The sequence below is a fragment of the Salvelinus alpinus genome, chromosome 26, assembly GCF_045679555.1.
Source record: "Salvelinus alpinus chromosome 26, SLU_Salpinus.1, whole genome shotgun sequence".
Classification (NCBI taxonomy): Eukaryota; Metazoa; Chordata; class Actinopteri; order Salmoniformes; family Salmonidae; genus Salvelinus; species Salvelinus alpinus.
In genome coordinates, this window is record NC_092111.1 from 1,406,083 (window position 1) to 1,426,720 (window position 20,638).

Here is a 20,638-nt window from a genome sequence, read left to right on the forward strand (position 1 = left end):
TTCTGCCAAATTTAAAGCCAGGCCCTGTGAAAAACCCGAAATCAGAAATAACTTTCTCTGTTAGTCAATCCATTAGCTGCTCCTCTTTGTCTGTCACCAATCCCTGCTCATGGCAGCTTTGAGTCTGTGAGTAACCATAGCAATGGCTTTGCTTGAGCTGCCCTACTCATGAGGAGACATAAGAGCAGTTAGCTGTTTGCTATTTTTCATCACTCTGCTAAAACTCAAGGAGCATTAATATTTTTGGTGAAATAATCTCTCCTGTTTATATTTGAAATCAGTCAATTGAAATAAGTAAATTAGGCCCTAATCTATGGATTTCACATGACTGGGCAGAGGTGCAGCCATGGGTGGGTCTGGTAGGGCATAGGTCCTGGGTGGGCATGGGTGGGCCTGGTAGGGCATAGGTCCTGGGTGGGCATGGGTGGGCCTGGTAAGGCATAGGTCCTGGGTGGGCCTGGTAGGGCATAGGTCCTGGGTGGGCCTGGTAGGGCATAGGTCCTTTCACATGACTAGGTCAGAGTAAGTTTTTGGTGGACATTCCTGCAGTCAGCATGTCAATTTCACGCTCCCTTAAAACTTGAGACATCTGTGGCATTGTGTTGTTGGACAAAACTGCACGTTTTAGAGTGGCCTTTATTTTCCCCAGCACAAGGTGTACCTGTGTAATGATCGTGCTGTTTATTCAGCTTATTGATATGCCACACCTGTCTGGTGGATGGATTATCTTGACAAAGGATAAAATGCTCACTAACAAGGATGCAAACAAATGTGTGCAAAAAACTTGAGAGAAATAATGTTTTTGTTCGTATGGAACATTTCTGGGAACTTTTATTTCAGCTCATGAAACATGGGACCAGCACTTTACATGTTGCATTCATATTTTTGTTCAGTGTATAATGTCAGGGAGCATCAGTACAGAAGAGTACAATACAGTACATTATACTGTACTCTACTCTGGTGTGCTCGACCCTACTGAACTCTACTGCACTGTACTGTATTGTGCTGAGCTAATACTCTACTGTTTTCTAAGACCCCTTTTCTATCTGTTTAACCAGAAATCAAAGCCTTTGCTTATTCCGAGGTTGAAAAATATACACCAGCTTTGATGTGCTCCTATGTTAGTGCTCATGGGGCCTTTTTCATGGAAATACCCTTGTCACAATCCAACCCATTGTAACCATATTGTTTGGGAACATTGCCACTACCAGTATACAATACATCCCAAGCACTTTTGTGCTTGTGCTATAAAGAGCTCCCTTCGTTGCCTCCCTCTCACGCACATATTTTTTCTGTCACATACCCACACCGGCACACATGCATATGTAAACACACGCATACACACATTTACTCAAAATGTCATATGTTATTATCAATGCATAAAATGCCAAATTTTGTTAGGGTATCGCTCGATCAAAGAAAGGCTTGGCTGTCTGTATGCTATATTGCTTCACTTCCTGTTACAAAAGGAATAAGCTACTGGCCAAACATTGTGTCAACCAACCCCACAATGGGGCTGGTTGACACAAGTGGACAGAGTTTGTTTGATGGCGTATAACTAATAATAATACTAATATATGCCATTAAACAGACGCTTCTATCCAACTTACAGTCATCCATGCAACATACGGGTGGTCCCTGGAATTGAACCCTCCATCTTGATGTTGCAAGCGCCAAGCGCCATGCTAACTGAGCTACAGAGCACCACTGGCTTATAACTCCATGTTGGAATAAGATATGAGGATAAAAAGTGTCCCAAAATTCAACCCAAGACCTTGGTCTTTCTCCTAATATTGAAAATAGTCTTGTAAGATATACTGGTACTGAGAAATACACACAAGTAAAATGTGTGGCAACCAACCACGGTCTCCCTTACAGCACTGTGAGAGGAGCGCAGAAAAACAGGCATAAACAATATAGGGTCACATTTGGGTCCTCGCCAGTCCTTCAGGGATCAAGACAAAGTGCCAGCACTAATAGTAGAGTTATCAACACAGACATGAATTTAAAACCTGAGAAAGTATAGGTTATCCTCCTATCATACAAAAAAAACTTTCCCCTCCCACACAATTCACATTTCACAGTAAAACTCAAAACCTTGGAAAAGATAGGATGATGGCGAAGTCAGAGAGGTAGGGGGAGGAAAAATATATATATTTTTTTTACCAAGAGATGAAAGGGATGAACTTGGCTGAAAACAGATGTGAGGGAGTGGGTCAGGCAGAGAGAAGGATAGAGAGAAAGCTAGGGTAAGAGACAGGGGCAGGAAAGCTGAGCTGGAAAACATGGTAGATGACCCTGGCAGAGGCATGATGGGCGAGAGGAGCGTGTGACAGGACATTTTGACAGGAACAGTAGACTACACCCAGACCGCGCTCCGATTTGCAGGGTGTCAGGATGTGCCCTGATTGGAGAGAGAGCCTGAGCCGAGCTGCCTGACTGTGTTGTGGACAGTGACCAGGGTGTCTTCCTTCCCCTCAGCCCCCTGTGACCCTGACACGTACTCTCTCTCTCTTGTTGTTTTTAGTCAGTAGCCTAGGCAATGGCTCAGGGGGATGTCCTGTGTAACACTTTGACGAGCTACGTTATATTTGTGTTCATTTGATGTTGATATATACAGTGCATTCGGGAAAGTATTCAAACCCCTTAACTTTTTCCACATTTTGTTACATTACAATCTTATTCTAAAATTGATTAAGATGTTTTTTTTCTCTCATCAATCTACTCACAATACCCCATAATGACAGAACAAAAACAGGCTTTTACACATTTTTGCTAATTTGTAAAAAAAAACTACGGAAATAACACATTTACATAAGTATTCAGAACCTTTACTCAGGACCTTGTTGAAACAAAAAGGCTTTTAGAATTTTTTTTCAAATGTATTAAAAATAAAAAACTGAAATAATTTATTTACATAAGTATTCAGTCCCTTTGCTATGAGACTTGAAATTGAGCTCAGGTGCATTCTGTTTTCATTGATCATCCTTGAGATGTTTCTACAACTTGATTAGAGTCCACCTGTGGTAAATTCAATTGATTGGACATGATTTGGAAAGGCACACACCTGTCTACATAAGGTCCCACTATTGACAGTGCATGTTAGAGAAAAAACCAAGCCATGAGGTCGAAATAATTGCCCTTAGAGCTCTGAGACAGGATTGTGGCGAGGCACAGATCTGGGGAAGGGTACCAAAAATTGTCTGCAGCATTGAAGGTCTCCAAGAACACAGTGGCCTCCATCATTCTTAAATGGAAGAAGTTTGGAACCACCAAGACTCTTCCTAGAGCTGGCCACCCGGCCAAACTGAGCAATCGGGGGAGAAGGGCCTTGGTCACTCTGACAGAGCTCTAGAGTTCCTCTGGTGAGATGGGAGAACCTTCCAGAGGGACAACCATTCTGCAGCACTCAACCGATCAGGTCTTTATGGTAGAGTGGCAAGACGGAAGCCACTCCTCAGTACAAGGCACATGACAGTCTGCTTGGAGTTTGCCAAAATGCACCTAAAGACTCTCAGACCATGAGAAACAAGATTCTCTGGTCTGATGAAACCAAGATTGAACTATTTGGCTTGAATGCCAAGTGTCACGTCTGAAGGAATTCTGGCACCATCCCTACGGTGAAGCATGGTGGTGGCAGCATCATGCTGTGGGGATTTTTTTCAGCGGCATGGACTGGGAGACTAGTCAGGATCGAGGGAAAGATGAATGGAGAAAAGTACGGAGAAAAGTACAGAGAAGAGATCCTTGATGAAAACCTGCTCCAGAGTGCCCAAGACCTCAGACTGGGGCGAAAGTTCATCTTCCAACAGGACAACGACCCTAAGTACACAGCCAAGACAACGCAGGAGAAGTCAGGAGAAGTCTCTGAGTGTCCTTGAGTGGCCCAGCGAGAGCCCGGACTTGAACCCGATCGAACATCTCTGAATGTCCTTGAGGGGCTCAGCCAGAGACCGGATTTGAACATGATTGAACATCTCTGGAGAGACCTGAAAATAGCTGTGCAGCAATGCTCCCCATTCAACCTGACAGCGCTTAATAGGATCTGCAGAGAGGAATGGGAAAAACTCCCAAAATATACATGTGCCAAGCTTGTAGTGTCATACCCAAGAAGACTCGAGGCTGCCATAGTTGCTTCAACAAAGTACTCAGTAAAGTGTCTGAATACTTACTATGCAAATGTGATATTTCATTATAATTTTTTTAACATTTGCAAACATTTCTAAAAACCTGTTTTTGCTTTGCCATAATTCTTTTTTTTACATTTTAGAATAAGTCTGTAATGTAACAAAATTGTCAGCCTATTGTGTTCCCACGGTTCCGGTTCCAATAAGCCACTGGCTGCACACACTAGTAATGAGATGCTAGCTAGCTTTCCACAACCACAGTGCCGCCCAGGCAGGTTACAGATAATACAACATGGTGGTGTCCCAAATGGCACCATATTCCCTATATAGTGCACTACATTTGACCAGGGCTCATAAGGCTCTTGTCCAAAGTACTGCACTAAAAAAGGGAATAGGGTACCATTTGGGACTCACACATGACTACCATAACTTTAGATAACCTCCCCCTCGGCTCTGGAAACTCCTGACTCCTGTATCCTACCTACTCCGTTATTGGGTTAACGTCTGCTGGCCACGACCCATGCTGTGTCCTGCTGATTGCTTGGTTGATTCGGTCCAAAAACTCAGGGCTAGACGTGCTGGCTGTGCCAAACCCACTCTATTGTCCTCCAAATTATGGGCCACTCACTGTGTCTCTGACATCAGTCCTGCTTCTATGTTGTTCATGCAGCTCTTAGTCAGTTCAACTATGTCTATGACTCCTGATATAACATGCTTTACTTGTCCTGACCTATGAGATTGGCTCATAGTATCAGGAAATGGTTGTGTCATATATGGCTACATGTCTAACAGCACTAGCACTTGATGTTTACGGCCTAAAAACACAATTGAATAAGATTTTTCTAATTCAGTGTCTAGACTGCCCTTACATTCAGTACAGGTGATAAAGATTTTACACTTGTTCCTCATTGCTCTTCACACTTACTTATGTCAAAGCAGTGGACGAGCGAGTCAGGAGTCAACAGAGGAGCAATTCTCAACAGGCTCCCATTATGTTGAGGCTCTCTGAAGGGTCAGCCGTCTGCCGGGCCTAATTTATGACAATCACTTTGAAAACACAGGGGAGTGGCTGTGGCACCACCACACTTTGGTGTCACAGCTGCTTTTACTGTCACGGCCGTAAAGCTCTTCTGGGAAGAGAGAGAGGGAGGAGAACAATGGATGGAAATACAGAGGAGAGGACTACTATGGGATAGCAGAGAGGGGGAGATATGGGCGGAGGTCCACAAAACGTTAGATATAAAGACAAGAGTAGGATCACACCTGTAGTTTTAGACCTCCTTGCCAAAAAGGCCAAGCCTATTGGGAATGATGACTTACACAGCTCTGTCTCCATTGTAATCCTTTCCTGTCATGAGCCAAGACTTTGACCTGGGAAAAACTGTCATGAACGTCCATTTATTAACTCAATATTGATATGAGTGACCATTATTACAGCCATCAACTGATTTTTTGTTGTTGAACTGCAATATAATGGAAATCAGATCATTTTTAAGAGGGCATGGAAAAATGGTAAACATTTGGAAAATGATAGTCAGAGAAAGGGAAGAGAAACCATTGGAAGGATGTTGATCTCATTTTCAAAAATATATTTTATTTCACATGGAAATGTCACATTTATCAAATGGGTTCTTTATATAATATTCTATATATACACATATAATACACTTTACTACCACATGTACAAAATAAAGTAACACGTTTTCTAAGAACAAAAAGGATCGACTCAATGTTAGTCATATACCGTTGTGTCTGACGTTCAAACCATCCCGTGAAGTCTAGTTGAGCTTGGAAGCTAAGATCGGTGCCGTGTCTTGTGATTTCAATGGGTGTAATCCTATAATCTCACCGGAGTAGTATTTCCCAAGATCCTTCCTTTATTGTAAAATGCTGAACTGCATTAAAGTACAACCAAATTGTAAATTATGTCCAATCAAATCAGAACTGTCTGAACAAAATGTCTTCCTTTTTTTTTTTTTACTTGACTTTTTAGTGATTGAAGTAGAGGTTAGATGCAACAAACAGTGTTACATAGTGAAACACTCTGGCGAGTGTTGTGCTTAGTATAGATCAGTCTGGGTGATCTAGTCTAAAACAGTACGAGTGCATTATCCGACAAAAACAGAGAAGGTACGCCTTCCGCTGCTACACACAACATACGTTTGCTTTTGGCAGATTCAACATTTTGTTTGACCTCTCTCTCTCCCTCGCACACTTTCTCACCGAAACACTCATTCTCCCACTCCTTTCTCGGAGAGAGCTCACCATTAGTAAACATAGCATTTGATAAACTTACAATATTAGGTTCATCTTTCAGCAGCAAACTGTTATACATGTTTTATTTTTCACAAAATGTACACAACACCGTTCCATGTAGTCTCCCCTTTATGAGTCTGCATTGCGGTGTCAGTCAGTCTGTGCCTCAGTCAGACTGGACAACGGAATAGTGTGTTGCATGTGTGTTGTTGTGCTGTGTGGTTAGTGCTGTGGAAAGCACATGGTCGAGTCTGCACAGGAACATTGATAGGTAGCTAACACATTCCCTGCTTTCGTCGATGCTACATAGAGAAATAATCACTTGGACATTTAGTGCCGCTCAATACCAATACAATTAACAGTACACAATAGTCAAGGTTGGAGTAGAATAGTTAGATACCGAAGAGATGATCGCTGTATTCTTTGGCTCAAAAGGTTAGAGAAGACGATGCACTAAATGCTGTTTTTTCTAATACAAATCCATATTAAATACAAACAGTTGTCCATTATAGGAAAGTCCGTTAGCTTCGTCTTCAGTGATTGCTCTTCATCCATTCCAGTTTATGTTCCTCTTCATTTTTTTCTTCCTCACTTTACCAAAATGAAATATGTTTTTTGGAGGAGTGTAAAAAAAAAAAATACTAACATTAAAGAGAACAAAATCTGTCCAGGAAATACTGACATCTTAAGAAAGGAGATAGTTTAATGCCTCCTCACAAAACTCCTCCTCACAAAACTCCAACCAAAGTCTTACTCAGCACACTTAGTGAATGTGTCCATCTGTATTTACAACATTAAAAATGGCCCTCTCCCAGTGACCAGCACTTGGGCTTTGAGAACTGTCTTGTGTCTGTGGTTCCCCACAGACCAACTTCATTGTAGTCCCTCCAAGTCTATAGGATCTGTAGTTCTTTCAGAGTCTCACTGTAATGACAGTAATAATAAGACTGGCACCATCAATGAGAGGATGGAGAAGGACGCTGTCGAAACCGCTGAATTTGTCCGCACGCTTTTCTGGACATCTGGCAGGATTACCACTGGGTCATCTATATGGAGAAAATATAGAACATACATTAGTCCATGTTCACCCGGATTCCCAGACACAGGTTAATCCTAGTCCTGGATTGAAAAGCATGATCAATGAAGAATCGCCACTGAAATATAGTTTTAAGTATCATCCCTCCCAAACGTTCAGTCCTAGGGTCAAGTACGACTGGCCCATACAGAGTAAAACTGGTCCATGGTTTGGTCATTAACATACCTGCAGGCAGTCTGTTGGAGACGTTGTGTGCTCCACCCCCAGCTCTTCCAGTTGCAACCCTGGCCTCTTGAGATCCTGGATGAGAAAAATAACAATCAATCCCCTCTGCCTTACTGCAGCCTGGAGCTAAAATCATCATCATCATCATTATCAAACAAAGGCTACATTCCAAATGGCACTCTATTCCCTATATAGTGCACTTGACCAGGGCCTGGTTAAAAGGAGTTCACTATGGGACGCAGACAAAAGCCTATACAGTGCACTTCTCCACCCAACCACTAGGGCAGCGAAACTTACCATCAGCAGCTACGACGTCTACCCTGAGCCTGAGGCACTCCTGTCCGTGGTGGTGCAGAGGTTTGGCTGGAGAGGGGAAGGAACAAAGACAAGCGTTAATTACAGACAAACTAATGCACTTATCCTCCCATGTGGCCTTAATCCACCTCCACACACACACACACACACACACACACAGACAGACATGAATATACACGCATGGACACACACGCGGCCTGCAGCAATCTGTGAGCAGGCGGAGTGTGTCCCGTCGCTCATCTAATTACAACACACTCAGGGTCACGGCATCGCCTCTCTCTGGGTGACTGGCCACCGGCTATCTGCTAGCTAGCATGTGCGCACTAATGCACAACATAGTATGCCAACAACACAGCACGCCAACATTCACTGAATGGTAACATAAGCCTTCAAGATGACTACTTGTTTGCCTGGATGCTTTGCCAAGGGTCATAAGGTCAAACTTTACAGTATACACTTCTATATCATCTGCAGTGCTTTTTCCATCACATTTTTCCTGATTTAAGTGACATTTCACCCCACTCTCATTTTGACATTAGACTACTTTTGGGGTCTGATAAAAAATCTAACAAACGTTGACTTTGTCCCTTTAAGTTCTCTTACAAAATTCTCTAGAAAGAATTTATTCACATGGATAAATAAAATGGTGGACTACCTGCTAGCTAGATACTTACAGATATAGTAGTAGTTCTCTCCCTGGCGGAACTCCTTGCCCAGGGTGAAGGGGGTGAAACGCTGGAACTTCTCGGAGAACTTCTCGGCGGCGTGGGGTGCGAAGGGGTGGCCGCACTCCCAGCGCATCTGGTCGTAGGACTGAGGCTTGCAAGCGTCGTAGTCCTCCCGCTCCACCATGTAGAGCACGTAGCGCTCAGCATCCTGCGATGCCACCTCGCCCAGCGGGTAGTGGGGGCACACGATGTCCAGGTAGTCGTTCAGCCGCACCTCCACCGCATAGTCGTCCCATAGGAACCTGAGGACGAAGAGCAACGGGGGACAGAGGGAAGTTAGTCGAGTCACAAGTGGCATCGGGATTGATAAGTACGGCGACGGCTTACAACACAACTACCAAACTCGTGATTATGTATCGACCGGTGACGTGTGCCCCGGATTCAACAGGGGAAATCATGGAGGAGATGGAGAGGCATGAGCAGCAGGCAGGGAGAAAACACTAAGTGGGGAAGTGAGCTGGGTGGATGTGTGCATAAATATAGATGATTGTGGACAGCAGCAGCAGAAGCGCTGGGCTGTGCTGGGAGCTAATCCTGAGTGCACATTGATCCCGGCTCCCCCGGGAACCCAGCGATGTTTACAGACAATTATTAGCATTCAGTCAGGACACCAGGCCGGGAGATGAGTATCGACACTAAACTGCAGCCAGAGCTACACACCAGGCCGTCACAGAGAAGGGTTGCAGAATGCCTAATCACAAACACACCGTCGCCCGAAAGAGTGAGAGGCAGGAATATGAGGAGGCCAGGTCTCTCCTGAACATTTCCCCTTTTCATTAAGGACAGACGGATGGACAGACACACAGGTCTGGTCCATGTCTGTTTCTGGTCCATGTCTGTTTCTGTCTCCTGCCACACTCCCCCTCGGGAAGCAGTCAGACTGTCTGCATGCCTCTCCTCCCTCCCTCCCTAGCTTTTTACAACAGCAGTCCTAGGGTGGATTTACATTTGTAAAATATGTCTAGTGAGATCTATCTTTCTTCAACATAGGATTTGCAACTTTTCCGCCCTACTAGCTTTGGATGTGATTCATGCTTCGTGTGTGAGTGCAGCTATTAGCATAATGTAAATGCCATAGTATATAGGCAAACAAAATAAGGGTAGCAATTCAAACTATACAGGAGCTTCTGATCTAAACCATATTGCACAGTGTTGCAAACTTGATTAAATGTAATGATTCACAAATGTACGGATATTTTAAAAAGCCTTTTATTTTCCATTTGGCTAACAGACGAAAACAATGTGGGTAATTATTTAGGGGACGTGTGGTGCGGGAAAACCCTCGTCTTTTACACTGTTCCACTCGGGAGGGGAGTATGTGGTGTAGATGTGTCCCGCACTACCTCCGGAGGTAGTGTTGGAGACGTCTCTTTACACCACACAAGTATCTCTCCTGGACCTGGTTTGTGTCGTGTAAGGAGGTCCCATAGTTCCACCCCAGTAAGAAGCGCAGCCCTCCCACCCTCCTCCTCTTTCTTTACCGTCATTCTTTATTACAGAGATATGCATTCATCCCCATCCATCACCACACACCAACCTGGAGGGAGCAGTAGCTAGCTCTAGCGACCCCCCCCACCAAGTGTTCAGTTACCCAAGATGTGCTTATCCATTACCATCTCCTCCTGCCTGAAACTGTCTGCATCACCAGGGTTCCTCAGAGTAACGGAGAAGTGGAGTAGAACTCACCCGGGTTAAAATATTTTCGCTCCCGAATGTGCGTCTTAGATAGAACGTTGTTGCTTTTGCAATGAATACATGTGCAACTCTGCACTTGGGGTACTTTCACAAAGCCAGCTAGTGTGTGGTGTGTTATATCCACCCCATTTTACACCACGCAGCTCTGGTTGCTCCCTGGGGTTGGTAAATGCACATCTGCCAATGAAAACTCACCCTCGAGCCAAAATGGCTCCAATGTGATTTGTTTTTTGGGTTGAGAATTCCAGCTTCACCCCACGAAAGCAATGAATGCAACAAGTGACATTTGGGATGTGTTCCGGGGGGGGGGGGGGTGCTGGTGTGACAATGTCCATATGTGTGAGTAACGATCAAAGTGCATGAGCACAGAGAGGCCCCGTCGCTCATTGCATTGGCTGATGTCGTTGCTTGTTGCCGGTGGACCCCCTGGTTAAAAAGGACAGACGCTGTGGCTACAAACTCCAAGCCCCCTTAGTGCCCACTGACCCTCCCCTCCAGCACAACCCTCTCTGCCTCCCCGCTTCACTGCTTTCTCTCAATGCAGATGGCCAGATTAACGGCACTGTGACAAGAGTAGTGTTGGGCCGGTCAAAAGAGCAACTGTTTCTCTCCGTATTCTAAATGGAAGCCATTTACTACCATCTAGCTGCATAATAGTAGCATATTAAGCAAACACAGTGATTATTATTCCACTGACTGCGCTCTAGGACAGTTTAGTGCTTATCTGTCTGGCCGCCACACACTGTTTACAAGTTCTGCTGTAGAGTGGTCACTCACAATTCCAGCTAAATCAATAATACTATTGAGCAAACATGTTTGTATGCTGTGCTTGACCTAGTATCCTCCTCAAACAGTGACCACACGACCGAGGACGCACACACGCTAAGCACGCACACGCTGACTCCCCCCCCCCACCCATCCCATGTGTTCATCAAAAGGGGGGTGCAATTAAAACACAAAAAGGGGTATTAAAGTCACCCTGGAGGGGAGTAATTATGCTTCCCCTCGCCCCACCCTGCCCCCTCGGGCTGAGAGTGAGGGGAAGGGGGAGCCATCAGAATAAGAGGGACAGGGGCCTCTAGCTGCGAATGGCTTTGATCTGTGTTAAACTTTGTGCGCGAGTGTTGCGGTTGCTTCATCAATGCCACCGTTTCATACAGTGGTACCATTTCACACCCTCATCTGATGGAATATATCACGAACCAAAATGAACAGGGGGATGAATGCACACCCCCGAGGGGCCCTTTTATTAATTGTAAATAGTTTAATTATCCCCGGGGGGCTTTTGTCTTCTACGCCTTGGCATTAAAGGGTCCTCAGCATCCGGACTGATTAAAGGCACTTCAAATAATGCCTGAGTGAAAAGTGAACAATGTAAAACATTGTCACCATTACTCTGGCAAACTAAAACAGCTTCACTCTTCCTTTCAGTGTCCATATTGAAAATGGTGCCTGAATTGTCTCTCACTATGGTTACAGAGCTGATCAATACTCCCAGTTGTTGCTGGGATGCTCAGTTTTAACGACATCAATGTTTAGCACCTGAGCAGAAAATTACTACAGGGAGGGGGGTGACATTCTCTGCTTATGGATGACTTGTGGCACTATGACAGATAATGCAACTATGTTTGTGTGTGTATTGGGTCTGCTGAGGAATCTCTGTGTGTGTGTGTGTGATAAGGGTGGATAATGAACGACATCGATAGCAGACAGCCAGCCATGGATGTCGTGGTTCTGCGTCGGTTTCTGTCTGTGTGTTGTGTCTAGTGAAAATTACATTCCAGACTGTTCGAGCCTCTTCCTCTCCTCCAGAGTGAATTATTGATGTATTAGAGCCTATTCAGGGGCAGGAACCTAATCTCTCCACTTTAATCTCTCTGGCCAGTCTTTTACTTTCTTCTTCACCTCCACCCCCTCCTCTTTCATCTCTGCACTCTACCGCCCTGTGGAATGTGGGACCTCTGAGGGGAGGAGGGCTCGCTCAGGATCAAAGGTTGGGCAATCGCAGTCAGCACCAGAGGGTCTTGTACACACACAGTCAGCAAGTGACGTGCTGCTCCCGTGCATTTAAAAGCCCAGAGATGGATGTTGTGTGGAGAATCACCTGCTTTGAGGTTCCGTTTTAGTCCATTTAAAAGCACATGAGGTTCCACCAGCTGACAAGCTCACAACACCTGACCACTGTGACACCCCAGAACAATCACCATCAGAACCCTACTACTCATCCTGATAGAGTGAGACCCATGTTAGTCTAGAGCCATCGGATGAGTGGATCGGAATGCCGGAGTCCGCCTAATCGGCTCGTCCAAGCCCGGATTATTGGGTGGAGCAGCGGCTGAGCTCGGGTCCATTGAGCGGCACCAGACTCTGCCTAATACAAGGGCTTAGAGCCGACACCGAGGCCCAGAGAGGGGGGACAGGAGTGAGGGAAAGAGCGGGGTGGGGCCTTGGGTCCATTGTTCCAAAACAGAGAGGGGGTATTACTGTGTGTGTGCGCATAAGACCATGGAGGGAAAATGAGGTGTTAAAAAAAGAGAGATGAAAGACATGGGTGAAAGGGGAGGCATTTCTTTCTGAATGTATCCTCTGGAAAACAGTTATCCTCTGGAAAACAGTTAAGAGATTGAGAGCCACTCTGAAATACAAGTCCGGCTGTGGTGTATTGCTGGTTCACGTTTTTCTACACAGCTACATTTCATCTCTCCATCCATCTCTGTCAGGTCTCCCCACCCTCTCCCTGTCTGTCTTTCATCACTCAATAATCCCAATAGGTCCCTATTTCATTCCAACCCCTCCCCTGCTCCTAGTACTCGCCGAACCAATCAGAGCCGGCCTTGTTGGAATGCCAACCTTACGAGTTTGTGTCCCAACGTTTATAGAGGCTAGCACAGTTAATAGAAACAAGAATGGCCCAACTCTTAGCCCCTCCCTCTTAACACAATATTCAGAGGCGCAGGTTCATTCTTGGGTTGTGTTGACTTCTGTCATCAATCTCTCCTTTCTCTGTCATTTTACCTTTGTCCATTGTTCATTCTGACAGCACCCCTGGCCAAAGATTTTAACTCCTTCCCTCCAACACAAAGTAACCCCAGAGTCCACCAGCAACATAATCGCCTTATCTTGGACAACCGCGGGAGTTAGATGAATAGGTGTGCTCTTTCCAACTGTCTAACACAGTCCCCAGAGTCATTTGTACTTCTGCAAGAGCCTGACCAAAAAGGTCACCACTGAAATTACATTTATCAAGAGGCAAATATCTGTGCTAGGAAAATCGATTTCCGTAAGATAAACCTTGTTTTTTTTTTGTTTTTTTTATCTTTATGTCCCCAATCCTCGCTCAGTTGAGCCTCGTAGCGTAATGAATTCCACCGAGAGTATAATAGTATGTGAGCATTGACCATTGTTTGTCTGCCAGTGGCATTGAGACTGTACAAGTACGTTTGGCTGAGATGTTCTATTCAATGCACAGGTCAGCATTACACATCTTTACCTCCAGGGGGCACTAGTAACTGGAGCAGTGTGTGAGCGAGAGAGTGGCCCATACTGTAGACGAGTGACAATATGCGTGCAATCGCTGTGGGAACAAGTTAACCAAAGTCCATCCATTTCACCATTTCAACAGGACAGACACACAATGACCCTTATTTACACAAAATTACACACATAATTCCCAGTTTTCAGAGACAATAATCGCCCCCATGGGAGATCCATACACACATTCTCCTACACACTTCATTACAAATGCATGGATACACACAAAGACAATGACTATGAAGCTGGACAAGTCTGAACACACACAGTTCCATGTTTATCATATTACTACATCTGTTTATCAGGAAAATATGTTATACTCAGTATTTGGTGTTGAAAGGTTGTAAAACATTGAGGAGGTAGAGAAGACACACACCTTATCAAACAACCGATCACTATCCATCAAATTACTCTCAATGGCAGGAGACAAATTGTCTTGATTTCTGAAATGACCCTGAGAAAATGTAATCAACTCCTCAGTGTGTAGCATAAGTACTTAGTACAGGGTTCGGTGGTTGCCTGTGTGTGAGAAAGGTATTGTTTATTGTGTAGGCAGGATATGCCATTTCCCGGGAAAAGACTAGGCCAGGAAGCTCACACTCGTAGAGAAACATGTACATACTACCCCCGTGAAAACCTTTGGCCTGATTCACCATCTTCCTGTACTCAATACAATTTAGAACCTTCTGTCTCCCACCCAGACAGACAACAGTGAAGAAAGAAGAAATATATAATAAAATCGGCTGACCTGCCATTATGGTCATCGAGGTAAAGTCTGCTTAACTGATGATTACCAACTATAATACTGTCTACACACCCCAACGACCATTGAGTCGATCGCAGCAGATCACCAGTAGTCTGTAATCTCAGCGTGTTTTCCTCCGATTCCAATTTACTAGACAGAGATTAGGGAGAAGATTATGGGACTTGGGGGAGATGGAGAAACAGAGAATGAGTGGGGATGGAAGAGACATTCCCAGAAATGACTAGAAAGGGGGTGGAAAAAGATGGGATTCGAGAGAAAAGAGGAAAACTGCCCTTTTTCGCAGAAAAGAGCGATACAATTTAGATTGTCTAAGCAATGTAGAAATCCCTCATCTCGCACACCACCTACTGTCACCCGAAGATGTGGCTAGCCAACCCTTTTTCTCTCTCGCCACACACACACACACACCTTTGTTTTTCTCAATTTCACTCCTTTCAGAGTGGCAGAGCAGAGTTCTCAGACTGGTTTAACCACTTCCATTGCCCCATGAAAAAACACAGAGAAAAGCGTACAGAGTGAGAGAACAACTGAAAGAGGGGGCGAAATTGCTCGAGTTCGTTGAAAACCCCATGGCGGTTAGTGGAGGGGAAAGCTTGACGGAGAGGTAAAGCTGAGAGAAAGAGGGCAAAGTGCCTAGTGGCGAATGGCTATGGGTGCCAAAAACAATTTTAAAAAATGTACACACTTAGCCTTCTTTCCTCCTTCCCCCTTTTAGAGAAGGAGAGTAGGAGTTGAGGAAATAAATGGACTGAAAAGAGGTAGCATGTAAAGTTGAGATAAAAGGTGGAGAGAGAGCAGAGGGGGACCCAGAGACAGGAGGAAGAATGAATCTCCCCGAGGCAGTTGCAAAGCCGTGTGAAGAGGGGAGGCCTGAGTGGCGGCCAGCATTCAGAGACCACCGCAGTGACAGAATGACTGACAGACTGATAGAGGCAATGGCACTTCATCACCGTGTGCACTCTGACCCCCAATCAGTCACACCAGTTACTATTCTGTTCTGAGGCACTCTGTGAAGAGAATTCCCCCAATTTGTATGGGAAGCACTACAAAAACAGCCAAATTGTCTGGACAATGCTTGCAAAAATCACTCATATGGGTGAAACTTACCATAACAATCATTAATTCAATGCAAATACACCATTAAAAAAAAATAATGATTTGGATGATATGCACTATAGAGCGATAAGTCATTAGTATGAAAATATCCCAGAGCTCATTTGGGCAAAAAAAAAAGCAAAACATTAATGAAGAAGATTAAACCCCCCAAAAAGATTAAATGTGCATCGAGAAAAAAGCGATTACATTGGAAATATGTGATGAGAAAAAGCCATTAAGTTGGAAAAGAGGTGTAAATAAAGTGGGAAATATGTGATGAGAAAAAGCCATTAAGTTGGAAAAGAGGTGTAAATAGTGGAAAATATACTAAACAGAGAGAATGTTCACTCTAGCATGAGGGAGTGAGGAAAGAGTTAACATTGAACACGTCGAACTTTCTGCCACTGAATCAGCTTGAACAGGAATGAGGAAGGAGGCGGTGGAGAGAGGGAGAGACAGGTACAGGGAGAAGGAAGAGGGAGGTTTACTCGTGCTCTGTCAGGGGGGGGGGGTTTACCCAGAGAAGGGGCACGCTGAATGAGTAGGCTACAGTATAGCTTAACTTTGGGGTTATTAAGTCCATAGAGCACTAGAGACAATGTTAACATCAATCACAGAAATGCAGTGCAGCAGTGTGTAAGCGTGGAAGTCTGGTTTAATGCGTGTGTGTGTGTGTGTGTGTGTGTGTGAGCCAGTGAGTCAGTGATTTAGGAGCTGGTGCTTTAACACACTGCCTCCTGCATGGGACACACCCTTCACACAGACACGTACACACACATACGGACACACAGAGAGCAAAGCATACTGATAGAGCAACTTTTGGGAACCAATGTGAATGACTAAGCCCTTCTTAACCTCAGATCAAGCTTGCAGGTTGACACGTATAGGCGCACACACACACAACAACCCAGCCAATGCACTGTCAGATCTTAGTTGGACTGAAACACAGTGGTAGTTCGCTCACTAGCAGCCGCGACCTTGCAGTCAACATGCCCCAAGGCACACACACACACGATACACACACCAATGCATAGTAGAGCATCTGTAAAAGACACACACAGATTATTCCATATAGGGAAGCAGACACCTAACTGACCGAGATGATAAGTCTGTTGTCAATTAGATTAAACTATAGCGTTCTAATCAAGACTACTGATTGATAGGCCACACAAACTGAGGGAGAGAGGGAGGACGTCAATGCAAAAAAAGGACTGATAGAGGCAAACAAATCAACAACAGAAGCGCATGAAGCAGCAGTTGGGAGGGCGGGAAACAGATTGAGAGAAAACCAAGAAAATAAGAGAATTAATGAAAAAAACATTCTCTCCCGAACTCTCCTTTACTTCTGCGAATGTGAGATTAAGTGCTGCCAGAGGGAGAGATTTAGTGCAGATATCCAGTAAAAATAGCAAGTGTGGGGATTAAGCGTTTATTTGCAGAAATGACGATCATTGTTGTCCCTGCATTGACGTAACACGCTTACATCTGGGACTGTCTCTGAGATTATGACATGGATGTGTTTCTGAGAACAATGACTGCAGTGGCACTGCATTATGGGAAATCTCCATGGATCACGGCAAGAGGAGAAACTAAGTTTAGTACTGTAGGAATGTGAATGTATTTGTGTGTGTGTGTCTACAAGACAGGACGTGTTTGCATACAAGTGAGGGTGTATGTCTTGCTGTGATTGATTGGGCCTTTGCTTTGTTTGTATGTGTGATTGAATGAGTTTGTGCCAGTGTGTTTTTATCTAAGTGTGTGTTTCGACCTTACCCTCCAACACGTTCCCAACTTTTCACCCCAACCACCATCAACCATAACTCGAATTGACCTCCATCTATTCAGAGTAGTCTCCAAACTCCAACAATTTGGGCTTCAATCTCTCCTTCCCAAGCTATACATCTCACTCCCATAATATGACCTACTGGGCAGGCTTCAAGTTACCTCCTCTGTCTCATTACACCATTATTCCTCATCTTGCCACCTAAAATATGAGCCTTCATATGTCTCCCTGTACTGTCCCGTCAGCCCCATCGTAGATCCAGTGATTTAGTGGACAGACAGAGACAGGCATAATGAAAATGGAGATATCAACGCCATCAGAGAGAATGGATTTTGCAACCGATATTTCTACACCACACTGACGGACTCACACCTTTAAACCAACACGGACATATTCCACTGCTCTCCTCGAGAATGTACTACCACGGTCAAGTCTCTAGGTGACTGTTATAACGCCTTTGTCAACGATAGGCATATCCATTTAAAAAGTGATATCTGTTGATAACGAAGGGATGTGGAATTACATCTCTGTTAGTTTGTTCAGGTATTTCAATAGGAAATATTATTACTGATTATCACAAATATTACATTTAATAACTAATAGTCGCAAATCTTGGTGTAAAGGCAGTGCTTGAAAGTGGTGTAATTTAGACGGTAGCCTATCAATACATCAGATTAATGGCATAACTGTGTGTAACTACCAACTCCTTCCAAGCGGGTAGACGGACAGATTGTAGAAAAGTTTCCAGCAGGCAGTAGTGAAGCCAGTGACCAAGAAGATACTGTAACTGCCATGTATTATAATAACAACAGTGACCAGCTGCATATATGCATCTCCATCAGATTCAGTAGAATCGGTATGTAAACCAGTTGAGGAAGTAGGCTACAACGCATTTAAAATACCCCTGAACAATCACATTAATGCAGTTCACCAACAGGTTTAGGCTATTGCATAGTCATCGATATGCACAGACATAAACAGTTAGGCTACTGTAGCATTGTTGCGCACAGGCTAGCTAGCCGACAATCATTTCAGCAAATCATGAAAGTAACAATCACAGCTGCAGATAGATGTTACTACCTTGTTGCACAGCTGCCAATAGATTGCATCGTATTACTTCGTTGCACTTGCGAATCGGATTTGCTAAACTGTTACAAATGAACGGTAATGAAAAAGAATGACTAAAAAAACCTAGGCGATCACAAACAGTTGAACTTACTTGGCGTTTGTTCTATTCCAATATACGCTGTGCCTTTCTGCAGATGCAAACCAAGCGCACAGACTCCCAACGAAGCACAGGCTCCAGACCAAATCCATTGTGGAGTGAGGAGGATGCGTGCAGAGAAAAGCCGGTGAGTCTAGCAGACAAATGAAACTTTGGAAAATGTCTATGCGTCCGTTAACGAGTAGGTTGTTCACTCAGGAAATTGACTTACGCAAGCAATAGCTTTAAAAAGAGAAAGGACAAATACGAAGCACTCGGCAAAAATTACACAGGGTTGTTTCAATTAAGCTCAGCCCGCAGTGAATGAACAACAACTTGCGTGATTTCTAGTTTTGTGGAACGCCTACTATCGTTAATCACGCCCCATTAGGATTGAGAACCAATGGGAGGACAAAGCGCCTAGTTTTTCCACCTCTTGTTTGTTAGACGCGAGATGCACGCCCTCTGTGGTACAGGTCGAAGAGGGGAATTTCAAATAAGTTTTAGGGCCTATTCTATTGACGATTTATTTTTCCAGACTTATTCGCAGTAGGGACTACGTCAATATCGATGACATGATTTTCGCAGAATCAAACGACCCAATCTGAGGGAAGTAAATTGTATAATAGCTTTCCAACACAACCACTCTATTGTGGTCATTTAACACAGGGTTTCCCAAACTTTAGGCTAAATGCGTAGCAAATGGCACCCCATGTCCTATAAAGTGCACTGGCCAAAAGTAGTACACTATCTAGGGAATAGGGTGCCATTGGGATGCAAATTACCTTCTATTCTTGATTCTCATTCCTCAATTTCAGTGATTGGTTTTGTGTAGGTCTGGTGACATTGCCAACATGACATAGGCCCATAGACATAACATTTAACTGGGGAGCATTTACTGTTGCAGTATTTGACATGCTATCCGATTAGCGTATATTACTTACAATGACATGTTACATTTAAGCGAGACATTAAATCCAAACTATCCGATTAGCGCATATTACCTACAGTGACAGGTTACATTTAAGTGAGACATTAAATCCAAACAATCCCATTAGCGCATATTACTTAGAATGACAGGTTACATTTAAGTGAGACATTAATAAACCAATTAGGCACATTTGGGCAGTCTTGATACACATTTTTGAACAGAAATGCAATGGTTCATTGCATCAGTCTAAAAGTTTGCACATACACTGCTGCCATCTAGTGGTCAAAATCTAAATTGCAGCTGGGCTGGAATAATACATGATGGCCTTTCTCTTGCATTTCAAAGATGATGGTACAAAAAAAATACAAAAGAATGGTTGGTTTTTTCTTTGTATTATCTTTTACCAGATCTATTGTGTTAAATTATCCTACATTCCTTTCACATTTCCACAAACTTCAAAGGGTTTCCTTTCAAATGGTACCAAGAATATGCATATCCTTGCTTCAGGGCCCGAGTCACAGGCAGTTAGATTTGGGTATGTCATTTTAGGCGAAAATTTTAAAAAAGGGTTCGTTCCTAAAGAGGTTTAAAAATCAGGATTGGTGGGTCTCCTGCGGGACGGTTGAGCTAATGTAGGATTTATACCTGTGTTCTCTGTCTGTTTGTTGCCAGTTCGTCGTGTTCGTTCAAGCTAACCAGCGGTTTCCTGTCAGCTCCTATAGTTTCGCAGCCTCTCTTTCCTCGTCCTCCTGGTTTTTGACCTCTGCTTGTTCTGACCCTGTACCCGCCCGCCTGACCTCTCAGCCTGTCCCTGAGTCTGCCTGCCATCCTGTACCGTTGCTCCACCTCTGGATTACTAAACTCTGTCTGTCCCTGACCCTGACCCTGACCCTGACCCATACATTATTTTGGATACTGTATAGGAAAAGAGCTTTGTTTGGTTAGT

At 44.2% G+C, this 20,638-nt stretch overlaps 1 protein-coding gene across 1 annotated transcript; it reads right to left on the reverse strand.

The window, feature by feature from the left end:
• Nucleotides 1-5,699: 5,699 nt before the first annotated feature.
• LOC139554417 (ephrin-A1-like) lies at nucleotides 5,700-19,172 on the reverse strand. The gene is made up of 5 exons (XM_071367175.1): nucleotides 18,777-19,172; nucleotides 8,634-8,929; nucleotides 7,942-8,007; nucleotides 7,645-7,719; nucleotides 5,700-7,429 (listed from the first exon to the last, which is right to left on the reverse strand). The coding sequence occupies exons 1-5, from the start codon at nucleotides 18,872-18,874 to the stop codon at nucleotides 7,305-7,307; spliced, it is 660 nt and encodes a 219-aa protein (XP_071223276.1). The 5' UTR covers nucleotides 18,875-19,172; the 3' UTR covers nucleotides 5,700-7,304.
• Between the last annotated feature and the right edge of the window lie 1,466 nt (nucleotides 19,173-20,638).